General features: G+C 40.3%; 1 protein-coding gene across 4 annotated transcripts in view; it reads left to right on the top strand.

Annotated features, from left to right (window-relative positions):
* The window catches only part of arhgap24 (Rho GTPase activating protein 24), a 68,790-nt gene that overhangs the window by 37,898 nt on the left and 4,527 nt on the right, over nucleotides 1-26,365 (top strand). The window contains exons 1-4 of one of the 4 annotated variants that reach the window (XM_051412115.1): nucleotides 1,319-1,820; nucleotides 17,093-17,215; nucleotides 22,802-23,009; nucleotides 25,076-25,208. In XM_051412115.1, coding sequence (XP_051268075.1) covers nucleotides 1,799-1,820; nucleotides 17,093-17,215; nucleotides 22,802-23,009; nucleotides 25,076-25,208 — 486 coding nt within the window. In that variant the 5' untranslated portion in view covers nucleotides 1,319-1,798. Of the gene's footprint in view, nucleotides 1-1,318; nucleotides 1,821-8,816; nucleotides 8,996-13,705; nucleotides 14,032-17,092; nucleotides 17,216-22,801; nucleotides 23,010-25,075; nucleotides 25,209-26,365 lie in introns of those variants that run through there. The other 3 variants (XM_051412114.1, XM_051412116.1, XM_051412113.1) reach the window with 3 other exon arrangements.

Here is a 26,365-nt window from a genome sequence, read left to right as displayed (position 1 = left end):
CCCATTTTTCATAAAGCCATGATTGATCAACCACTAAATGGAAAAAGGCAGCTGCAATAACATCACCAGAGGATAACGTGTAGGATGAGTGGACATGCAATGTTGCCTGCTACACTTTTTATATTGTACATTAGAGGTGTTTCACTTAATGATTCATCCTCCACAAGCTCCAAACAATGCTGTCATTTCATTAAAAGATGATAAACTAGCAGTGTGTGGTGGTAAATGGCTTAGTATCTGAGATGTGAAGGACAAAAAATGGTACAACAAAACACAACATTGTACTTTTAGACACATTTATTTGACCCCATGCATACATCCTTCACATTTCAACCAGACTCTCGTGGGATGAGCTGTTGTATGTTTGTATGTAACTGCTGATTCAAAAAGGTACGTGACAAGAAGCAGGAGACTGGAGAATTCGGCACGTCCAAACAATAAGCTGCATACCTTTTGTATGTAGTAGATGTTTTTTTGAGATATCTGCCTCATTCTCATCTAGTGAGAGAATTCCAGACCCTCTTCTTCCTTTCGTGTGTCCGCAGCAGTGAGACCCTCTGGAGGAAATGCACTGAGGCCTGCAAACAGGCCAAGTCTCAGGCCAAGGAAAAGGACAGGACAGGAAGCTCACATGCTTACATAACAGCCTATTGAGGGGATCGGTATTTGACATGTCACATAGCAATCTCGTCCATCAGCCTCCCACTCTAACCCCCGTCCACAACCCCTGCTCCCACATGTATCAGGTTGGTCAGGTCTCAGCAAGGGCACATTTTAGCCTCCAGTAAAGTTTCTGTTGGACTACAACAGTACTGTTTGTCTGATGGGGACACTTGACTTGAATGTTCAGACCAGTGGTATGTAAACTGATTTCTGTCTGGATAAATATTTAGATGTCTCCTCACTACACATTTTTTTCCCAACAGGTAACGTTGGCCTTAAATTTAACTATTCTTCACAAAGGGGCGCTCTCTGCCATTTAATGGAAGCCAATGATGTGTGGTTCGCCTTTAAGTCTGGGTGAGATTGAAAAACGATAAGGAGGCTATTAAAGACCTTCCTCCAACTGGTAGAAACCTCAGTGTCTTAGGGCTTCTTGGCCACCAGTAGCAGCAGCCTTGTCGACCCCGCAATTGCTGTATTTATAGAGCGCTGTGGATGAGTCATTTGGCCAGATGCCCACTCTTCGTTCACCAGATTTACAGGTCCCCACTTTGGGGGGGGGCTGCTTGATTTACGATACACCCCCCTCCCCCTCCACCACCACCACCAGCTCCCACCCCACCCCTCTCACTTCCTTCAGAGACAAGCAGACACACCATCTTGCCTTCGGCTTGCTGTCTCACTCAGTTTCATTCGGCCGCACTCTCCTGCACTTCTTTTGTGTGTCTCAGAAATATGCTTCCTCTGCTCTTTCAGCTCCTCTGACAGAAGTATGTGTAGAGGAAAGGGTTCCTGAGAGGCAGACAGACTAGCCTTAGCCTGACCTTGCCTATGTGCTGCTGATTGGTGTGTCACATTGACCTGCCTTTGACTTAACAAAATGAAGTTTTAGGCGAAAGCGTTATATGAAGTGGAGGGAAGCGAGAAGCAAAGGAAGGAGGGCGAGAGTGGGAAGGACAATAGAGAGTGTAGTGGAGTGTGTTTTAGCAGAAACAGAGGGAGATAAATCTATCTGTGGCACAGAACAAGAACAGATGAAGAAGTGTCACAGGGGGGCCGGCGGTCAGCAGCAACAGCGTGGCTTTTGCTCCCTCAACCTCCGGCTGAGAAGGGGGCACATCTTCCTCTGCACCCCATGGATCTTAACTCCAACCCAGGTCTGTCTCGTTACATAACAGTAATGAATACTTACATGTTTGCATCTGGTTGGGACCGATTCATTACGATGGCAGTGATATTATTAGACTTTGCACTGTCTTCAGTTTCAGTAACAACTGAAGGAAGGGGTGGAAGGATTTCTTAGACTGCTTTAAACTTAAGACACAAAGCTACTTGCAGATGAGTTGCAAATTACTTATAAGTTCTCACCGAGAAAGTGTCTTTTCCATATGCTGTCCATTCATCATGTCAGCGAGTTGTTTTACAAGTTACAGTTCATTGCTTATGCTTTTTGCAGCTGTGATTTCAGATGAGCGGTTGATGATGCTTGCATTCCTGATTTTCCTGTTGTTGTGATGGCATCGCTGCAGCTTCCTTTTTATTTGTCCGCTAAACCAACATCTACAAACGTGCTTTGTGAATAATGGAGTTATTATTTCTGACGAAATGTTACATTTCAAATGCAGTAATGTCTTTTTATAGAGGGGATTTGTTTCTTGGAGCTTGATGAAGATCCTACTTCATGCTCATTCGTTTTTATTTTCAATATATTACATTTTCTGCACATTGTAGTTTTACTTACTTTTCATTAAGCAGATGTGTTATGTGGTGTGACTTATAACCACAGAAAAATCAGAACACATGTCAGTTCAGTTTACATTACCAAAAAGTGCATGCAACATATAAAAAAGGCGCAAAAAGTTCAGACCCTTGAAGAGTGTGCTACTGATTAAAATATTTCACTCACAAAGATATCATACCAAATTTATTCCATATATTCCTCCTCAATACCTGCATTGCCCACAATGCAACTCAACCACTTTTAGTTTGGTCAGGGATTCAGTGTTATGTTAGTAGCAGCTAATCGAGCCATTCGCTAGCTACAAGCAGAGATTAGGTGCAGGCTACAGAGGTCTGGTAAGCTCACTTCTTTCTAACTCCACATCCCCAGATTCTGTTCATTTCCAAACTTAGTAGTGTCCAGCCCTAACACACGCTGCCTCAAGTGACATCACTTTATCAGATTTCATGCAGCTCCCTCTAGAGCCACAAAAGAAAACTTTTTTAAAACAACTTTCTTCCCAAATGCAGCAGCACTCCACAAAACCTGTTCACATACTTTGATGTGTAAAATCAGTGGAGCTCCTCTTCTAGCAGCTTTACAATTTATCCAATGACTGTAAAATAAGTCAATTTAAAAGCTTTCAAGGTATAGCAAAGACAATGGAGCATCTTATGTTGCCCTTGTGAAATTATTTTACCTCATTCTTGGTATGTGGTGAAAATGTATTGTGATTGCAAACTGTTGTCAGCCAAGGTGTTACCAACAAACCACATTGATATTTCTCTATAGCAGAGTACTGAGACCATCTCCAACAGCAAATGAAAAAAAAAGAAACACTAAATACAAAGTTTAGCAATTCCTACAGACACTAATAACTTGTAAATATTAGGTAATACTGAATAATTTTGTCACTGAATAAGGATTAAACCATAGGACCCATTTGAATAACTTGTATAATAACATAAGCTTTTAAACCACATATGGAGTTGAAATGCCACCCAGGTGCGGTTGTACTAGATACATAGCTTTAAAAAAAAAAAAAAAAAAGTTGCCAGAGGAAGAAAAGTCATGCTTAGCAAAAAAGCATTCTCATGGCTCAAATTTCACTTTGCTTGGCTGCTTGAGGCAGATAACAGAACACACTCCCGAATTCATGGCTCCCAGCCTGCCTGTAAATCCTTCCCGGTAAAGCTGTTCTCATGCAAAAATCTGAAGCAACAGATGGGAGAGAAATTGGGCAGAAGAAATATTGTATGTGTGAATGTTCGGGCAGAAATGAGATTTCAAGAATCATTCATGGAGGTGAGGAGGAAAGAGATAAGAGAGGTGTTTTATGTTTGAGATGTTGAAAACGGTTGGTTGTAAGTATAAAGTATAAATTAACTGATAAATATTCATTATAAATTTGATATTTTTTAAACATGAATACTTCAGTGTATCAGTCATAAGCCAGATCCCCTCAGCTCAACTCTCCCAATATTAGAGTCTAACTTTAGTTGTCACATCCTGAAAAGTGATTTGAAGACATCACCAGGGGTTTGGGCAGTCTGGGCATTTTCTGACATTTTAGGGACCATATAATTAATTAATTAATTGAGAATATATTCTACAGATTTTATATTAAGAGCATCAACAGTACATACGGTAACCTCTATGGTTAAATACAGTGTGTAGCACTAGACGGCAACTGTACACTGATTTTAAATAGACACTACATGCATCCGTAGCTGCACCAGAGACTGTAGTTAATAAAAGCTTTATTTATAGCACAGGTTTGAACCTAGAGAAATGACCGAACAACATCAGCAAAAGTTCAGCAACGCACTCTCAAACACACAAAGAGCTAACCTCATGGTCAGCATTTCTCTGTCTCTCCACTTAGATCACCACCAATCTTTTTCTTTGACCCAGCTCGCCTGCACTCCCCCTGCACTGCAGCCCTCTCAGGCTGGCAGCGCTTTGGCCAGCTTTGTCAGAGAAAACAATGAGGATGTCGAGTCTCAACGCAGACAGGACTGCTGCGATGGCCAAAATGAAAACACGCTTATCTTGCCGAAGCTGATGGGCACTGTCCATTGGCTGTCCAAATAATTAGGCAGCGAGTCAACAGGAAGTTTTATGGTGCATGCCTTCTGAGTTTGGCAATCACACAGATATGTGTGCAGGAACACACATCGAAAATAACTGGCAGAAAGACAGAAGCATGGGTCTATTACACAGATACTTCTGGTCTGGAAACGCATTCACTATTTTTCACCATTTCTGCACCAAAAATGGTTTAATTCAGCTTTCATGTCCCACCTCATCAGTCACTATGTGTAAATATGAAGTGGTGATTGATGAATGTCAGATTTATCTCTATTTTCTATCACAATAATGTTCCCCTCTGACAGGCCCTTCAATCTCCTGAAGCAATCTAGCAAATGAAAACATTGATTAATGCGTCTATGACACATAACCAGAGTGAATTCATTTTATAATGAAATTACTTCAGGTGAGTGAAAATCATGAGAAACATTATTCTTAAGACACAGCTGTCAGGATTTTTTTGTTGCATCTCACCGGTCAAAGGTCTTCTTCATACCAGACTCAGTTTCATGTTCTCTTTGGTTCTCATGGGGAAAGGGGAGAGTTGAAAGTAAGTTGCTCTGCCTCCAGTAGTCAAACCATAAACCAGAAGTCAGGTTTCTATAACCCTGTCTGAAAAGTTCAAAGGGCTTTTCCCAAAGGCTCAACCTACAAATTTTGGCTGTGGGGAGTGCAGGTGTGCATCTGCCCTGAAGCCCTCATCAGTGCTGAAAGGTGATATTAGAAGGTATTAGTGAGCAGAGCAACGGGTACTTTTTCAAGTCCACTCCTTGTTCCATTCTCTGGATAAAGGGAGGTTCAATCCCTTCCCCGAATGACAGGATGTTTGTCTACGTCTTTTCCTTCCAACATAATTACTACTGGATGTTTTACCTTTTCTTTATTGTAGCAATTAAGATGGACGCTGTAATATCGCAAACATTTGTAAACCTGCAGGAAAAAAACTAAATTTTTGCCTGAAATTTCGCACTCTTCACAGTAAACATTCTACAGAAAATGATTTTAGCAATAGCATCCTTATCTGCATCTGAGTATGTTTGTATGAGGCACTGGCAACATCCTGTATCTAAATCAAAACAAATTTAGATATCGGACAAGAGAGATCATTTGTTTTGGGTCTCAGAGTGTACACAGACTATGAATTCCTGGCATTCTAACATACAGTTTTACAGTCTCACGGCCATAAGTGCATGATATACACTTGTCGAATTGGTGATCTGTCATAGTGAGATATATTTACATAACCATAACACAGTCACACAGACACACAACATCACATGCATGTTACAGCACACAGAGATTCAAATACACTCCTGTCAAACACATTGCAGTCCAACAGAGTGTTTACTGTTTGCTTAAAGTGTGTCTGACTGTACGTGAAACATGACAATATGGTGATCCTGCCACCAAGTGCATTAAAAACTAGTGTCAGGTTGACGTTAAGAGATCTCTCCTGCAGAGCCACTCCAGGTTTTTCTCTTGGATCTGTATGTACTGCACCTTTCCAGAAGCTTCCTCTGAAGTATCAGTCTGTCTGTATCACTGATGTAATGTTTCAGCCTCCCAGCATTGCGTGCAAGTGTTCAAGTGACAACAGCTGCCAGCCCTCACCAAAACTCAACACTCCTAACATTTTAATGGGATATTAATCCCCCCAGTCAGTAGTCACTGAAGTTGTCAGTGGTCTAAATGGTTCACTCGTAAGGATTTTGGTATTTTAACAAACCTCAAAGTGTTGTCATGCATAGTTTAAAGATGTTTGGAATTAGTCTAGAATTAATCTCACGTTATACTGCAAGTCAACGCAGAAATAAATAGGTCATACAGAATGTTTGTGGTTTCATACCAATGGCTGAGAGCTTCCATAAATGTCATTTGTGATTTTATGATTTACGATTGTTATGATTTATGATCATATGGTTTTATATTTTGTGTAAATGTTAGCATATTTACTGCAAATCACATATACTTTGCACTCCTAATAGACATTTTCCAAAGCAAAAACATTATTTTAGAGTGAAGGTAGCCAAGGACTGGTGTCCATTTCCAAGCATGAACACCAACTTTAGGAAACTTGAAACTAGCTTATGACATGGCATATAATCCATCATAGTAAATATAATATACTGTATTCTTGTCAGACTTACAGTGGAAAAAGAAGACAGCATTGTTAGACATATGCTGTGGTTGTAGTAAATGGGCTAAAACGTACCAAAAGGCAGGTACGATCCTTCAAAGTGCACCAGCGGACACCGAGCGACTCACTTTTACCTCTGTATTAGTGTCTAGTCTTTATAATTATCACGTCAACTCATGTTCCAACACAAGCTCAGGACTTTAAGTCAAGTCTGAGCCATGTTTCCTTTTCCTAAATTTGAAATCGATTCCGCTTACATAATGTTATATTTACAGCAGCCTTGGCAGGACACACAGACATAGCTCTTTATTTAGTTGGCATGAAATCAGAACAGAGACACTTGGCTTTTTGACAGCCCTGTGACCTCCATGAACGGACTGACCCATTGCTGTCCAGACTGTCCTCATGACAACCCATTAAAACACTGCTCGCTCATACTACACAACAGCTGCCTTTGACCGGCGCAGTTCACTCCCCTTTTTTATGTGAGAACAGAGGAGTGGCTCATTTTTATCGAGGAGAATGTTTTGAAATAGAACATAGAGATTTGCGTTGTTGTGGCTAACCCTGTGGCTTCAGAACCCAAGTAGTCAAGGTATCATGTTTGCTTTTCAGCGCCAAAGAATACAGAGAATTTAGAGTTGATGTCATTATTCTCCATTTTTTTTGGTGCCATTATTACCTTCTTCCCCATGGGCGCCTGTGGAGGGACAGTAGAGCCAAACAGCCCTTGTCCCCTTTGACCTCCCCACTCCTATTCACTTTGTTACTCATTCCGCATCAGATGGTAATGGATAGTCATAGTAACTCTATGGAGGCTGTGTTCTCCACCAGACAATGTCCCTGGGGACTTAGGTGGAGGCTAATGTTATGGTGTCTGCCTTCAGATTATGTCGATTGACAGGCAAGGACCACCGTGCCGCCAGGAAGAGAATAAGCCATCGATACCTCACTGGGGGTCAGGTGAAACAGAACACCTTTTACAGATAGATGAAGCTGCAGACATACATCAGGAGTCTGTGCAGCATTAGAGATGTACAAGTTGTAATAAGAGTTTATGCTTTTTGGATTTGGTTCATTTTGATTATTTGGTCTTTTGACATTTTTATATCATTAACAGTTATCACAATGTGAGGATGGTGGGAGTATATTGTCATGTCAGGCTGCAATGAACAATTATTATTCGTTATTGACCTTTCAAAGAATATAATTCTCCAACTTCTAATATATTTCTTGGTCAGTTATCACATTAACTTTGGAGATGTGGGTATATTATTTGTATATATTATATTTATATTTGGTCCCTTTCATATTTTATGTTGGATGCTAAATTGTTAGACTATTTTCTAGGGTACAGAATTAATTTTCTCCACCAGTTTTGGGTTTACATGCATTCGTGTTATTTGTGAAAACCTTGGGCCTACATTACCCACAATGCAGCTTGACAGCATTGGCAGTTTGGAGATTTTGGTGTGTTATGCTAGTAAGTTGTTAGCCTCAAGCAGAGATGGAGCGCAGGCTACAGAGGTCTGTTAACCTCAGGACTTTCTAACTCCCCACTTGAAGATTTATATTTATTTATTTTTAACTTCTTTAGCCCCAGCAGTTACTTACTCAAGTGACATCGCTTGAGGCAGTTCATCAGATTTTGTGCAGTTCTCTCTGGACCCACCCAAAAGACGTTTGTAGGCTACTGTTCATGTGACAACCTAGTGCAAGTATGTTGGTTTTTGTGAAAAATAAATGAAATATTATTAAAAGTATTATAATGTAACAGTAGTATTCATGTGATAATATCAATAATATTATATTTATAATAATAGTAATAATGCTGTATATACATCATATTAAGGCTCATTTAATTCCAATTTGCAAGAAGTCAATATTACATCATTATGCTCTCAACAGGTTGTGGTTGAAGATTTTAACAAAGCATTGCAGTGTGAATGGGACATCCCATGTTTGCTTATGGGGTCATGCCCTCTGTCAAACCAGTGGCCTTTTTAAACCCATGCCTTCAGAGAGATCTGCCTATTGTTCCCATTACAGTGCTTAAGAGAAGTATGTGTGTGTGTGTGTGTGTGTGTGTGTGAGTGTTTGCTCCCCCAACCCCCTCTTCAAACCTCACCTCCCTCCTCTCCTTCCCTTTCTCTTTCACACCCTCTCAGCTGTGCTCACTCACTCATTCTGAGCCAGGCCAAAAACTGGCAGAGCAACTCCTCAGTCAGGAACTCCCGTCCTCAAGTTAACCCAGGCGGTCGGGACTTTGTTACCCATTCAGGGAGATTCTTCTCTGGAGTGTGGAGGAGACATGGAGATGGTTCATCAGGCGATTCATAGTTTACCACAGTATGGATTATCTGATTTATTATCCTCACATCAAGGTAACGATAGATGCTTTATTTGACTATTTTGAGCATGTCAATAGCTTTATATGTGTCTCTCTGCTGCAGTACAATAGGTGTATTTCTCTAAACAAACACTGATGTCTTTACCACAGACTTCTTTATTGTAACAGCTGCACTTTGCAGAGGGATTAGATCATCTGGAGGTGATATCACTCATGAATGAAACATGTGTGTAAGGGTGCCATCACTTGTAAAACCAAAGATGAAAGAGAAAATGGTGATCCTCATAATAATTCTGTATGAATGAACAAACATTTTGTAGTTTGGTTTGTCGCTCAGTGAGTGACTTCCTGTTCTGTTGGAGGTATTTATGATGTGTGGACTTCTGAGAAGACTATCATTAGACACAATATTGAATCTCAACTTGCCCCTGCTTGCAGTCAAACAAGAAGACTCTTGCAGACAAGAGAGAACAGTACACTGATGCATTCATTTAATCTCCTGCTGTACACACACACACAAACACACACTCTGGGAGAATTATGACACATATTTTTGTCACTTAAAAGCCAAAAAAGGTAGTTACAGTGTCTGCATTGTTTTCTGGGCCAGCAGCAGCTGCTTCCTCCGCTTGGCAAGCAGCACAATCAAAGTCTGGAAGAACTTAGCATTTTCTCAGCAAGTCTCCTACAAAATCCATTCCACATTTGAATACACTAAAAAAAAATTGGATCATTTTTAAAGCTCACTTTTATGGAATGTCTGTTGAAATTAGAACATACTGACATTTTTTGTTATTGTTATTGTTGATATTATTGTTAGACCCTTGTAATAAGTTGTTACAAGGGTCTAACACAAGTTTTTCAGGGATTTTTCACATTGTTGGACTGCTTTGAAGTAGGGAGATTAACATTTTTTTAAGGTTTAAATTATATATTCTGTATTACTTAGATCAATTCTGATGTGAGATGAGAAGGTGGATACAATCTTCACATATGTTCTTTGAATATGAAGTTAAAAGCATAAAGACTGGAGGCAGGGGAGGAACAGCTAGCCTGGCTCTGTCCAAAGATGAAAAATCTGCATAACAGCACCAAGTGAAACATTGAACACATTATACTTTGTGCAAAACAGAAGTTTAAAATCAACAGCATGGAGTTTTACAGGGGTTTATGTGCTTCTTTGTGCTATAAGCTAACCATCTCTTGGCTGTAGTTTCAGATTGAAGAGAGTGGTATGAATTTTCTTGTGTAACTCACAACAATAAAGAAAATAAATGTATTTTCCAACTACTCCTTTCAGCAAAAAGACAAGAGTCTAATACATTTACACCAGTTTAATACTGTTATCTTCCCCAAATTAAACAGTTTATCCTGTAACCTGTCATCCAATGCTCTTCTTGTTATAGAACGGATGCACTGTGGGTTGTTTTACAGGACTTACTTCCAGAGGTACAGGTCGGAGTGAAGTGTATTGGGGCTCCAGGTATTTGTGAGCAATTACAGCACAGTGGGATCCTTTGTTGTGTCCCACCTGTTTTGAGCCATTAGTTAAAGACTAGTCTGCAGCTGGGTCTGGCCACTTATTAAGGCCAGTGGTCAAAACTGGAATGAACAGTTGTTAGCTGTTTGCACTCAACCCAACTGGCATAATAATTATGACACACGCACACACACACACACACACACACACACACACACACACACACTGAGGGCAGCTATGAATAATGGAAAAGTTAGACATCATTTAATGTGACGCAAGTGATAAGTTACAGTTTTTGCTGGAGGATTTGCAGTTACCCAGAGGTGTGTTATTAATATGCTTTATGTAATAAAGGATGCATGTGGTTCATTTTAGTCTTTCCATTGTTTGGTGCTGTATACAGTTTTAAGTTTGATTACACCTTTCTGTGGCTTATGATGTTACCTGATGCACTTAGAGTACAATGTTTCCTGTCGTTTTAGTAGTTGTTCCACTGTGGAGAATATTGTCAATGGAATTACGGTTAAGAACTGGAGAGGTGAGGCATTTTCTCTTTTCCTGAACTTTTTCATGAAGTCTCAAGGTGAATACAAGCTGTCCTCTGAAGTACCAGTCGGCATGCCTATGTAAAGCTGACGATTGTTCACCGCTGAGTTTATAAAACTTTGCAGCGGTGTGGCGGAGCGTGGTGAATCAGGGGAATTGTGACAGCTGTCACGGTTGTCTCTTCAGGTACAGGCGCGCTATAAGTGAAGCTTCTCGACTGTCTCTGGCTGCGAACTCCTGCTAGGATTGGTCTCATTTAAGGAGCGATGATTGAGGGTTTTTTTTAGAGACACAGTGCCAGCCACACAACAAGCAGTCTGAGAATTGTGTGGCGGGGAATAATACTTGCAGGCAGCTTAACCACAGACAGTAAAGAATCTGTCAAAGGGTCGCCTCCAGTCATTTTATTTAGTGGACAGAGATGGAGAAGTTACCCACAGGCGAGAAGATATTTGAGCTATATGTTTTTATCTTTCTGCAGTTAATGCTTAATTGGCTAAAATCTTGATAACTGTGAAAGTTGCAGACCAGGGATTGGAAAGCTAATATTTGTTCTTCACAGGGATGAGTGAGTCTCTGGTTTTCTCTAATTATCTGTTTATCTGGTGGTGGCTTTAACCTGGAATCAAATCATTGATTGACCTTTATGTGTTTGAGATCAGGAGACAATGCTGAGTTATCTGGGAATGCTGTGTGCTTGTGATTGGGCTAAAGAAAAGTCTCCAAACAATTAACACTGCAGCACTAAAAGATTATTGCTGCATTTAGATAAAATACTTTGCCATGTATGCAAAAGGAACGCTATTCATTGATGCCTGGAGCAGTTTACAGCACCTATGTCATTCACAAACGGATGACTTAATCATTGCAGCTGCTAGATTTGAGTCTGGTTTTCATATAAACCCCTTTTGCTCTTGGGCTCAAACACCAGGCAATGCACTTTCTGCACACATTTCTGCCAGACAGTAAAAGTAACTGTCTGGAAATGCACACAAAGACAGTCAGTATTATTTTTATTGAAATCAACAGCATGGGAATGGATGACCATCCATCAGCTGCTCTTCATACTTGTCTCTTGTTGATGTGTTCTGCCACTATATTTGCATGAGATTAATACTTACAGGATACAGGGCTACAGATGACATATCACCGTCTTTATAAACCAAGTGGCCAATTCAGCCACTGTGGAAGAAAGCTGAGCATCAACAGGAAATGGCAGGAGGAACAAGAGTGTGTTGTAATAGCCATGGTATGCTGTATAATCCTATTGCACGCTTGTTTAACAGCTTCACAACCGTTGTTTCCAAAAGGAAATACTCATTCCATGCAAGTAGTGGAAACACAGGCAGGGCTGATTGATTTTAAATGTGGACAAAAGCACTCAAACAGGCACCAGGGAATCACAATGACTTTGCATGACAATCAGTGCAAACAATGCTGTCAGGGTGGAGATGCCTCTCACTGAGAAACTTTGGTGTGTCAAATTGGCTGATGTGATTGGTGTAACTGTGGAATCTATTTGACAGATCCACTTCAGTGGTCAACATTCAAGCATCGGACTGATGGGGTTGAGTAATATGACATTTTATCCAAAAGTGTACATCATTTTGCTTTGCAGCTCGTAGAAATCAGGACAAGCATTCCAAGTTTTTATAGAAATGTGTCTTTTTTTTTTGGTACTGGTGCATTAATATGAGTAATTCAGATTTTCTTTACAAGGTATTAACAGTATGTTTGCAGTCACACCAGGTCCATTGAGCCAACAGAGGCGCATTTTCTTCTTAAAAAAAAAAAATCTTTGTATTTAAAGATTTTGTGAGCAGGTTTTGACAAACACTGGTAATCTTACAAACCAGGTGTTTTACAACAAAGTGTATTTTCCCACGCACAGCCTAATACATTACTGCAAAAATAGCCTGCACCTGCTGTGACATGGAAACCTGAGCTGTCAGTTGTAACTAAATAGACAGAAGGCCTAATTAACACGAACCTTAAATCCACAAAAAGAAGACCACAAAAATAAAATCAATATGTTATTGTCATCAGTGTTTTCAGACCTGCACTGAAAGTATGTATGCATTTGTTTTTGCTGTTTTTTGGCAGTAATTTTCAAATATTTCCTATGTTGCATTTTTATTTTACACTGAGAAAACTCTACTGAACAGTTCATTTTACTTACTTTGATTCATTTAATTCTATTTGATTGTTGTTCTCCACATTTGCAGAGTGCAGTTTCAGGTGGTTTAAGGCAAAATCTTTTGAACGGGAAATACTGTTTACCTAGCGCGATCATCAGAACTAATAAGTATTGCCTGCATGGCTGTATGCCTCTGTGCCATGGAGCTCCACTGTTGTCCACAAACATTTCATTGAGCCACACTGTTAGACTGTAATTTGAGAAATGTGTGTGAAATTTGTGTTCATCCACAGCTGAAAATAGTCCCCGATAAATGCGCAATTTACAGGCACAGTTTGAGTTCACTAAAAACTGAAATGTCCAACTGTTATAGGAAATCATTTCTCCTTTTTTTATATATATAAATAAATAAAACTAAATATTTATGAGCTATTTTAAAATATTTACATTTTCAGTATAGGAAACATGCGCTTGGGACCCTGAAAAAGCTTGGCACGGCCCTGCTAGTCACCGTCTCACGGTGTGTGTATGTGTCTCTCTCTCTCTCTCTCTCTCTCTCTCGCTCACACACACACACACACACACATTGGACTCAGCAAACACATCGATATTCTCTTCCTCCCTCCTTCTCCATCTCTCTAAGTTACATTTTTTCAGCCGATGCGAGGAGTTTAGTAATGGAGGACTTTGGGTAATTAATCCAACCTTGAGGCGCGTCAAGTAGTTTTGGAGCGACGGAGCTTTTACACCGGCTGAACAACAACTCACATGTGCGCATGTAGCTGCACATTTACCGGCCGGTCAGTGCGTCGTTGCGTTTTGTTGATCAACTGCAAATGAAGTGTTGAAGATCTGTTGCGCGTCGCGGATGAAATGTCAGCGTGGATGTGATTCCTGCACTTCAGAGGTGAGCTGAAACTGCCTCTGTATGTTATATGTTTAATGGCAAACGTTAAAATATGAGTAAAAGTGCTGGTTTCAGGGGTTTAATGCAGATATGGCTTCAGCACAAGTGTTGCATTGTGTTTCCAGGTTTAGAGATGGGGGTGGGTGTTTGTTAATCAATTGCGTCTACTCCATGTGAAGTGTAATTAATGAGAGCTCTGAGGGCAAATCAATAGCGGGAAGTGACTAATCACTGGATCAGGAACAGAGGGCACCGGCTTTCTGTTAAAAGGAAGAGCTTGCTTCCTAGACATGCATCACAATGTGGGTCAAAACTTTAATGTCTTTTAATGAGAGAGTTGGCTCGTGCAAGCTTTAATTAGGCATCTTCACTGTTACTCCAGGCTTATTATGGGTGATTAATGGATGCAATTGATGATGCTGGCTGCAATGATGGAAACCATGAAAGCAACATTCATCTGCATTTTGCAGTATTGTTTAAACTGTGATTTTACATAGGCTTTCTGATCTTAACCTGAACAGCAAATGTCATAGTTGCTCACAGATTTGTAATGGATCAGACTAGTTTTTAAAAGTGCAGAAATAGATACCATAAATTCTATAGACTACTGTTTTTTTTTTTTTAAGGATGCACCTTGTGATTGTAGTCCTTATCAATGAATATACAGATTTTTGAGTCTACAAATGTGAAAACTTCAGATGTCTTCAAATTAATTATGTCCAACACCAAAATATATTCAATTTATGATGATATAAAACAAAAATAAAAGCAGAAAATCCTCACATTTGAAAAGCTGGATCCAGAGAACATTTGCCAATTTTCAGCTTGAAAAATGTTGCTGACTAATTGTCTGTTTAATTACATTAATTGATCGTAGCAGTTTAGGAAATGCTGAGAACGTACATGTGCATCTGTCGAATATATCTTAAATTTGCTCCTGTTACACTTTTATAACGTCTCCTCATCTGAAACCTCTTTTGACTCTCTGAGACGTATCGGCTGCATTTACTACAGATTCATTAGTAGATTGGTCACAAAGTTTGCATTGTCTGTGTTTTGTAAAGGGAACCTTCAGTGGATAAACATTGTAAATATGTAGGATGCCACGCAGGCCAAACACTGGCATCTGCTCCCTGCTAATGAGATCTCATCAAGACTGACAGGGAGTATCAATCTCACTGTCAGTTTGGCTCCAAATGTAGCTGTCCACGGCCTCGCTCTTGATACGCAAATAACCGAGATCCACATTACAGTGTTGACTTTGATATGAGTCTGAATGAATCATATCGGAATCTTAATGTCTGTCAAAACAATCGTGATATGATTTTGTCAAATCTTGTCTAATTTTTTTGTTTTTACCTTCAGAGTTTTTGTATAATCTCATTCTGGTGATTTGAACTTCACTTTGCATAGTGCCTCTTTTGGTTTCTATCATAAAACAGTTTATGTCTCAATTTCTGCTTCATTTCAAGTCACTGGGACTTCATATTGTTAAACCTGATCCCTTCGCTGTCCTTTCATGTTGTGTTGTAGGAGTCTATAAATAATTTCTGTATGCAACACGCAGATCTCATCCTGTGATACAATCAATGGGGCAGGGCCCCTGTGGTCAAACTCATGAATAATTTAACCATTGTGTGACACCCCGTTCGTCTCTTAATAGTTCATCTCTTCCTATAATAGACCAGGTACATCCCTGTGAAATGCCACGAGTCTGTGTTTGTTTGTTTGTTTGTTGTTTGTTTGTTTGACCTTAACAAAGCTGAAGTGGCGCTGTGCACATGGTTCTGTTGTCATAGTAATCACTGCAGCAGGATTCGTTATGTGAAACAGGTCCAGACCCTCCACTCCAATCTGTCCGATATCACATGACAGCAGAGTGCTTGTGGCCATTATCCACAAGTCGAGGCAGGATAGCTGAGCCTGCCTCTAATGGAAGACACTCTGCCCAGATATATAAACAATTTCTTTTGATTTATTACTGGAGTTAAAAGGGCAGTGTGTGCATTCAAAAGTGCCATATTTTTAGAGACACCTAGTGGTTTGGTTCAAGTAATTTACGATGTCATCCAAGGACATTTCAGGTCAGTGCTGTGTTAGATACCAGGATGTCAGACGTTGCTTGGAGCTTTGCTCTAAAGTCACTTTCCATTCCAAAACGTTTCATCATTGTTTACTTCAATTGGATGTTTGACCTTCGCTGTGTGTGTGTGTGTGTGTGTGTGTGTGTGTGTGTGTGTGTGTGTGTGTGTGTGTGGGGTTTAATGCCCGAAGAATGTTTTCACATTCAGCTGCTGAACGGAAGAATGTTTCTCTGCGTTCACTTTCAATCTGAGTTTGATGATTTTGTGACAATCAGAGTCCAGTATGCAACTTGCACAAGTGTGATGTGGAGACTTGAAGCCTCCAGCACACAGACAAGGCCTGTGTATTGGCAAGAATCTGGGGTTACAATACATATCACGATACAGGATTACAATACTGTAAGCAAGGCGAATTATTGCAATTTTAAAAAAATCACCACCATATGAATAAAATTTGGGTTTTTTTGTAACCAGAGCATTGGTATTTGCATTTGTATTTATCACAGTCCCTATAACATCCAACACCAAAGCCCTCAGTTTACAGCTATCTAATTCTTGGGAGTTGAAACACAAATCGATACAATATCACAAAACGAAATACTGCGATCCTCATATTGATATTTTTTCTACACCGCCAGCACAAACAGTACACTTAAAATGATAATATAATATTTGCACATTTAAAGATTCTCGATATTTCATAGGGGGTAGATGCAATTTTAAGAATTTATAGTTGTGGGAAAACATTATTATTCCTAGCATGCATGGAAAACATGTCTGGAGGGGATCTTTAACTTCTTTTTAAAAACTTTAAAAACCTCAGCATACGCAGAAATACTAATGATTTCTCTTTACTGTGTCAGACAGTTTGAGTCTCTAACTTTAACTACGACTGTTTTCCACTAGAAAGTCTTTGACCACTATTTGCAGGATAATGTAAACAATCATCTATGTTTCTGCCTCTTATATTTGAACAGGGGGAGACAGAGAGCGGATGACAGCCAACCATGAGACCTACCTTCTTATGGCCAGCACCCAGAATGACATGGAGGATTGGGTGAAGACGATCCGCAGGGTCATCTGGGCACCTTTTGGTGGAGGTCAGCATACACACAAACTTTGTTTTTATTAGCTGAATAACTTGTTGATCTGAATGTGGTTTGTTTGTTTAGCCAGTGTGGCGTTCAGATGGATGACTTCCAGTTTCCAGTAGCAGGAGAATTGATCAGTGTTTGTATTCAATCTGTGAGCGAGCTACCATCTCACCACCATTTCTGCTCAAGGCTCAACCCCCTCAAACTGCTGACTGTGGGCTCTGATCCCGCTGACAAAATGCATCCTTTATGTGCAGACTGTGTTTAACTAAGGACTGAAAGCACAAACATTAGTTAGCTTATGCACAATGATAACAGTGTAGCTTAAATCCATTTGTGGGTGCATGAGAGACAGGACGTAGCAGTTAGTTCCAGGTACAATACCGCATTTACTCCCAAGATGCAAACACATGTGCATGTATTACCATTCTGTATTGTTATTGTAATTGTATTGTCATTTTAAACAGAGGAGGAATAGTTGCCAATATTTTTTATAAGTCTGTTCCCAGGTAAAGCAACAGTTTGCCTCCTTCTTTTCTCCTACATGTTTTACTCCACATGTTGGTTGCATCACTGCAATACTTAACATCACCATGACAAGATGTATAAACAGTTTTTATTATAGGACTGTTTGCTTTGTCTTTTAGATTGTGAAATCCAAAACAGCTCACTGACTTGAATCTCCAATCTCATGTGATCCTGAATGTTTGTTTTCGCTTCCTATCCAGCCCGTTCATGCTAATAAACAATGTTAAAATCAATTACATGCGCCAAATAAACCAACAAAAATGGAGATGCTCATCAAATATACTGTGATTCATAGCAGAAGTGCATGACGTTGTTCTCATGAAGTTGTTCCCGACTTTGGTGGGATCAGTGTGCTGATTACTGGGTCTCCTACTGCGCCGCTATGGCTTGTTATTGACTTTACTGGCAGACATTGGCCTACATTGTGTATGAGCGGGGCACAAGTGCGGCGTTTGTAACCGGACAGGCAGTTCAGGCAGCTCTCGGTGACACAGTGAATAGAGAGGCTGAGCTGGCCCCTCTGTTTTCAGTGCAGGGAGTTTGATGTCTATTGCAGTTGACTGCTCTTCAAAAGGACGAGCCATTTGTCAAAGATGCCACAAGAAAGGTGGCTCCAAGTTGGAGCGGAGCCGGGGCTTTCTCTCCCACACACATAAATAAACAGAGCGTGTGCGTGCACACACACACACACACACACACACACACACACACACACACACACACACACACACACACACATATTCCAGGCTTTCACATTTTGCAGTAGCAGCAGAGAAAACTGAGCCCTGATTGGCTGGTTAGTGCCCCTGAAGTGCGATTAAAAATTCAGTTCAGAGTGACAGACAGGGAGGGAGCTCCCAAAACGAAGCTCCTGTGTTTGACCCACAGAAGAGCTCTGAGCCCCTGATGGGTTTGCTGTCATGTTGTTCTGAACACTTGCTATGATGTTGAATTAATTACTGGCCAGCTTGAACAAACAGTTGGACAAGAGTTTGAAGTCAGACCTTTGAGAAATGTGCAGCTGTGGCCTCTCCATCTGGATCTTTGGAGATTTATTTCATGGTAATTACAAATTGTTTTAATTTGAGCTGTTGTAACTGTTGCTGCTGTTTGATTAATGCTCTGTAGGAAATTAAAAAAGACTAAACTCTTCTTAATTTTAAAACTGTATTTATATGTAGCTGTAGCTTATATGGGATATTTTCCAAACTGTTTTGTTGATTTTACTTATTTTTGTGTTATGGTTGTGGTGCAGTGAAATTCAGTAATGGCAGAAGTCATGATAATAACTCTCAAATATGAGCTGTGATTTCAGCCTGGTTGAACTGATCTGATATAGCTCATATTCTGTCTACATCATTAATTAAAAAGGTGGCAAGCCATCCACTCACCCATAGTGATTTCTTGTATTTTTAACATTTAATTTCCACGTATATAAGACTGAGAGGCTTCATATACAGTAGCTGTCTATGAACATTGTGATAAAATTATGTAAATCTCACTCCAAATATTTAAACATAAGCGTTACCTTAGCTTCACATGAATAAAACGTGTTCTGGTAAATTGAATTGTTAACTAATTTATCTTGAATAATGTCTGTCTGTGTTATTGCTATTTGTTGTATTTTGAGTGACATGTCATATGCAGTGTTCTCACATGTTGCAAGATTTAAATGTTAATTTTAATGCAGTCCAGTATCTGTTCTATTGCATGCATTTCAGTGCCAAATAGCAGCGATGCTCAATGTTTGATCATTGTATAAAGCCTTCCTCTAAGTCATCATAGTAACATTTAATAACATTTTCCTCATCTTTACATTAAATCATCTCTCCTCCTTCGGATGTGCTTTGGTGGAGGAACTGCTTTGTGCATTTGTTTTGGTCACTGCATAATCTGTGTATAGTTAGTTGTCACTGTATATCTCTAAGAATATGTAACAATAGAATTTAGTAAAGTTAGCATGGCATTAATAAATAACACATATGTCACATAATGTCATATTTGAGGAACATTCATCTCTTACAACACAGAAGAATCAAAGAAAGGGAAGCGGCGATAGGAAGCCCAAGGGGTAAATCAGACTGTGTTGTGTCTGGACTTCTGTCCCTGTGTGTCTTTTTGTGTGTGTGCGTGTGTGTGTGCAGCAGTCAGTCTGTGTAGTTGACAGAACCTGAGAGTGTTGAAAGAACCTGCTGAGTGCTCTGAGAACGGAGGTGTTGCCCTTATGTGCCTTTTGTGGTTGGACCCGTTCCAGTGGGAACAGCAAACATCCATATAAACAAATGCACACACTCTGGATAAGCTGGTACACACACACACACACACACACACACACAGTTACATGTGACCCCGGGAAAACATTCCTAGACTCATGACCAGAACGTCTGGAGGGGATGACCTCGTTTTTAAACCAGTCACTTTTTCTCATTTGTTCTCTGATGCTCTTTTTGATTCGTGCGGATATTCATCATTCTTTACTCTGGGGGAGCTTCACTCATTTTTGATTTCGCTCTGATCCGTCTAAGATTTGGAAAATGCATACACAGCTTCAGATATTTCTTGGGAATTTGTGGCTGTTTACTGTTTTGTCTTATTTGGGTTGCTGTAAAGATTGAAGTGGAAAAGTCCCTGAAGTGACTGAACCAGAGGAGAGAGAGCAGAACACAAGACTCCACTGTTAGCTTCTGATCAGCTTCTTTTTAGAAAAACATGACTGACTTGCTCTCAAACTGATGCATCCTCTTTTATTTAATTTCATAGCTGCAAAAGCTGAGGCTGGTGTTTGGAAAATGCTAAAATGCAGGCACTTCATATTCTGCACTGCTGGTTTGTTATCTTATCACAAATTTATTAATAGGCGTTTCTTCCGGAAGCTTACAAGTTGTGTCCGTTTCAAGAGGGGTGAGTATGACAGCATACCATGTTATTAGTGATAAAGCAATTATATATCACTGCATGCATTTGGGTATAAGGAAAAATGTATTGAAGCACATGCATCAGTTTACTATTAAAGCCACGTTAGAATTTATGTGATGTGAATATACACCTGTACAAAAATACTGATTTTAAAGTACAGTTTACATTAAAGCAGTATTATGTAACTATTCTTGCTTAAAAAGGTCCAGTGTGTAACATTCAGGAGGATCTATTGGCAGAAATTTAATATAATATTCATAGGTATGTTTTCATTAGTGTATGATCACCTGAAAAAGTTTTTGTTACCTTTTAGAATGAACTTCTGCCAAGTTGAACTGCCATGTTTCTACAGTAGTCCAGAAAGGACAAACTAAACACTAGCACTAGATAAGCAGCTGTTGTGTTTTTCATGCATTTCGTGGTCAGCGTAGTTTCTCCTTCACGCCCGAAAGGCGAGAGTGGCAATCTGCAACCGCTAGCTGCCACCAAATCCTACTCACTGAGTAAACTATAAAACAACAACGATGCTACAATGGTTTGTTATAGAGGGAATAGTGCCTCTGTTATTCCGACTCTACTCCCTGTAAACCTGTTCTTGCACTGTCAAACTTTGGGGTCCAGGTTTGGACACTTTATGGCAGTAAGTCACACACCATGAACTGTGTCACTAATTTTGGTGAAACTGGATCAACTTAACTGCTAACTGTAACTTGTCTGCCATTAGCTGGTTAATTCAGTCAGCTGGATTGGGAGGTCATTGGACATTGGACTGGTCAGGGATTGTTGGTGTTTACACCTCTAGCACAGGAGTGTTGGACCACTGGGAGATAGAGATAGAGTTTTCTGATGGGGAGCGGAGCCGGCGTTGTGCCAGAACCAGAGCTGGGTAACTGGGTAATGTAATGCTCAGCAGCCTCTTTGGACATCATGGCAGAGGTGAAGAGACCAAAGAAGACGTTGACGAAATAAGCCAAGAAGCCAAGAAGAAAGAGTGACCAAGCAAGTGGCCGCTGGACAAGTTTAAATCGTGGACTGGTTTTTTTAGTTGTTGGCAAGAGCTTTGTGAATTAAAAGATGCTGAGCTGGCCTTCTTGCTGATGGACTACTAAGTAATATTAGCTGGCTTGCTACATCTTGTGTTGTTGCACTTGCTTGGTGTTTGATGGTTTTAGAAAAGTTGTGGACTTGCTAGTTTTGGATCATAAGTAATGTAATCATAACAAGCCAAGTAAAGCTGTCCATATTTACGACAGGGGTGTATATGGGAATTGCACTCTGAAACTTGTGCCAAAACGCAAAAAAAAACCCCAGTTCTTACATAATGTTGCTTTAACACCGGTTGTCGGTTGTTTTTAAGATACATTTCTTGCTGTGTCAAATGCTGTTAAAAGCACGAGGACCCTAGTAAGCTCAGTCTAATTCAGTCACTGTATGGTACCCTGTCGTACCACGTGTATGCATGTGTGTGAGTAGCCTCTGTCTGTATCTGGAGACCGGAAAACTATGCAGATCCAAATCTCTCAGGAAGGCTGCCTTAATCCCCTCTTGTGTTGCATCCACATGAGACGGCTGCAAATGGAAATCAGTCTTTTTTTTTTTTTTGACCGCTTCAGACAAAAGGCGAGGGGTGCTCAGCAGGAAGTTAGAGATTTGATCATCAGACTAAGGCTTTGTGGGTGTACATATTTTTTGCTTGGGCTGTCTATTCGGCCTTATCAGAATGGGTTTTTTTTCCAATCGATTTAACTGCTCTCTTTGATGTGCCTCAAGCTGCGGATGCGAGGCCAATGTTTTTTTTTTCTAAAGCTTTGAAAAATGCTCCTTTCCCTTTGGGAGAGAAAGTTAAATAGTGTGGGATATTAAACAGTATTAATATTTCAAATTATAAACCATAAGTCATTTTAGAATCTTACCCTAAATCATTTAGCTGTAAAGAGAGAACCAAATTATATATCTAAGTGTGATTTAAAAAAAACCTTATTAAGCTGGAGTCACTGCTCTCAGCTTCTTTGGTATGTTGAACTCTCCTATTATAAAGGTTGTCATGAAGAAATGTTCAGAAATTGGGTTAAAAACAATACTGATTTCTTTCAGCACTGTCATTTATCAATCTTAAGCCATTATTAAACATTTTGTCTTGTGTTTCAGGGATCTTTGGTCAGAAGTTGGAGGAAACCGTGCGGTATGAACGCCGCTTTGGGAACAAGCTTGCCCCTATGCTGGTGGAGCAGTGTGTGGATTTCATTCGGCAGTGGGGCCTTCGGGAGGAGGGTCTATTCAGGCTGCCAGGACAAGCCAACCTGGTCAAGGAGCTGCAGGATGCCTTCGACTGTGGAGAAAAACCTTCTTTCGATTGGTAGGGGAACACATAAGCGTCGTGGCTGCTTGGGTTTCCTCAGTGCATTTTAATGGTGATATATTCTGACCGTTGACTGGTCAAGTTCTGCACCTCTGAAACCAAATCGGTCCAGAACTTTACAAAACGAGCCTTTAATGGATAAATGTTTTCAATACCTGTTTCATATATCTGAAACCTGCATCACACAACAAAGACATTAGGACATCAGTGCAGCATTGTAAAACAGCAGTACAAAACAGTGATGTAATATCTTTTTCACAGCACTTTGATATGTGATAGCAAGGAAAGCACAGGTGTAATCAATCAGGGTAACAAGGAACACATTCCATGTTGTGGTGCCTGCCGACTCACTGAGATACATGAATCAGTCGTTCATTTTATTAGCTCCACCTGTGATTATCCTGCCATGACAAGTCAAGAGGAAAGGATTAGACCTCCTGCCTGGGTGATAAAAGGGGGATAAAAGTTTTCAGTGATATTTGTACTATCAGCCACTGTCTAACGGTCCAAACCCTGTGCCTCCTTTATGAAGCAGTTAATACTCAAACAAAGGGGGGGTTGAATAAAAGTAGATGGGGAGATGCACCCAATTAATTGCGATAGCTTCTTCCATTTAGCTCACCTGGTAGAGCACCATGTAGGTTTCCTGCAGTCCTCACTGCAGCAGCACGGGTTCGATTCCAACGTGCGGCTCTTTGCTGCATTTCAAAATAGCCCAAAATTGTTTAAAAATCTCTCCATTGCCGTGTTGCAGTTAAACGTGATGTAAAAATGCACACAGATATACTTTGTCCTTGCATGCAAATCCATTCTTAGTGGTAGACTGACATAACACTGTTTTTAAATGCTGGCTGTGACTAGCAGATAAAACAAGTGAAAACACTGGCGTAAGTGGTCAGGATAAAACTAAAAAATATATAATTGTCCAGATATCAGTGGGGGAAAAAAAAAAATTAAAATGTGAAGTGTCTCTAAACACTAACACTGTTTTTCCCTTTTCCCACAATTGAATATTTTAGTGTCACTGTGCAGAATGATGTGCAGAGTTTGACACTAGAAGGATGTTTTCACATTCTTAATCCATGTCTGGAGGGGATCTTTAAAAACGTAACATTTTTTGTGAAGGCGAGGCATAACATTCACATTTTACACAATAATAGGTCTACAAAATAGTACAAACTAAATTACAATCTGCCTCCATATTATGGGTTGTGTAGGTGGCTGTACTCAAAGACTAAGAGCTGTTTTTTTTTTTTTAAATGTGCAAACCATCTATAACTCAGGATGACAGAGGAATGCATGAGTGATGGAACATACCACCTCCACATCTCTTCTCCACTCTTCCTCCTTCTTCCACTCAATCTGCCTCTCCCACCATGTACTCTGATGACCATAAATAAACCTTAGATAGAAATGTCAGGATCCAGGCTATACATCACACCTTACCACTTCCTAGACACACAAGATACAAAATCACTCTCAGAAGTGCCACCATTACTGTATGTTGGCTGCACAATGACACATCTCTGCCCTCCTACCTCTGCTTTAACTCATCTTATGTTGCTCAGTGGCAACGACTACGCCCTCCTCTGTGCCTGCCTATGTCTGATTTTTGTTCCTAACTGTCCCTTAACATGCTGATTCCCTCATTAGCCTTTGTAACCTCCCGCCTGCCTCACCAGCTGCCCCTCGTTGGCTCATTACCGTCTCTGAGCCGACAGTGGAAATCCTCTTGCCTTTTGGCAGATCATCTAAGCTGCCCCAGTGTTCCCTCTCTGGCTTTTGTTGTTACCTGACTGCCTTTCTGTTGCTTGTGTCCTGTTTGCTGGCTTTAGTTGGCCTTATCCTCCCCCTTCTTTTGATTTGTTGTGTTTCACAAATTAAAGTGCTCTCTGTTTTCTCTGTCGTATGGTATTTCTATTCTTTTTCCTTTTGATTTCCACCTATCCCAAACTTTCCTCTTTGCTGCATGAGTATCCATCATGATTTGTGTTTGCGTCTGTGCCATGTACCCATTATATCTTCAACCCTCCCCCTATTTCTACCCATGTCTTTCTCTGCAGTAACACAGATGTGCATACAGTAGCCTCTCTACTGAAGCTGTACCTCAGAGAGCTGCCGGAGCCCGTCATCCCCTTCCACAAGTATGATGAGTTTCTGGCCTGTGCCAAGCTTCTCAGCAAAGATGATGAAATGGTAAGAAAGAGCACTTGAGATGGGTTTCTCTTCACCTATATGTACAGAAGGGTCCCCCCTCCCCCACTTTCTCCCCCTAAATAAAAATTTATTAAAAAAAAAATAAAAAAAAAAAAAAAAGGCCCCCCCCCCCCCCCCCCCCCCCTCCTCTTTCTCCCCCTTTACTTTTGGCCCCCCCCCTAAAAACAAAAAAAAAAAAAAAGAAAAACATAAAAACATGGGGGTGTGTGTGGGGGGGGGGGGGGGGGGGGGGGGGGGGGGGTGTGTGTGTGTTTGGGGGTGGTGGGTGTGGGTGGGGGGGTGTGTGGGGGGGGGGGGGGGGGGGGGGGGGGAAAAAAAAAAAGAGAAGACTTCACATTTCTGTCTTTGTGTATGCATGTGTGTTCTTGCATGTAATTCCAGAAATGTGTTTGAACACGTCAAGTATAGATCAGAGGTTCCCAACTTTTCAAAGCGCTTTGGACTTAAGAAGGAACACAGTGAGCAGAATTCACAATATGCCTTTTTGGTTTAAAGTTATTCACCAGGAACTGCTTAATATTCATTTATGTGATTCATTTTTTACTTTCATGTTTTTGTAATTTTTATAGTAGTTAAAGCAGCAACAGAGAACCTTTTTTCCTTTCCCTGTTTTGTGGATTCTGGCGGCCACTATGGACAAAAAGCAGTAGTGTTTCTACCATCTTGTTCCATTGATTTCAAGGGGAATCGGACCGAATCCGACCCAGTGGCAGGCATTAAGAATAACTAGTAACAGCCTGTCTTCTCTCTTATGGTCTTGTGTGCTTATGTATCTCATGTGCAGGCATCAGTATTACACTGAGACTGTTTGCTAACCACTCCCTGTAGTACATTTAAAATCCTCTCATGAAGACAAAAATGCTTCCTTGTGACAGTAGAGTAAACATACCTTTTAAGAAAGTGATTGGAATTATTTATCACTCATTGTTTTTGGATGATAAATGAATAAATGAATTCATGTATAATGTTATTAACTCTTTTTTTGAATTGTTTTGTTCTGTTAAAATATCTATCATTGCCCTCATAAAAATCTTTTAATGAGCCCGATGAATTGCTGAGTGAAACATGTTTTTCTGACTTAATGTTCATCTTGCAGTGGCCAGTTTCTCAAGTTCTGTAATACACAAAGCTTTTAT

This window comes from Dicentrarchus labrax, unplaced genomic scaffold (assembly GCF_905237075.1).
Source record: "Dicentrarchus labrax unplaced genomic scaffold, dlabrax2021, whole genome shotgun sequence".
Classification (NCBI taxonomy): Eukaryota; Metazoa; Chordata; class Actinopteri; family Moronidae; genus Dicentrarchus; species Dicentrarchus labrax.
Note: the sequence above shows the minus strand (reverse complement) of the source record. Positions and strands in the feature narration are given on the sequence as shown.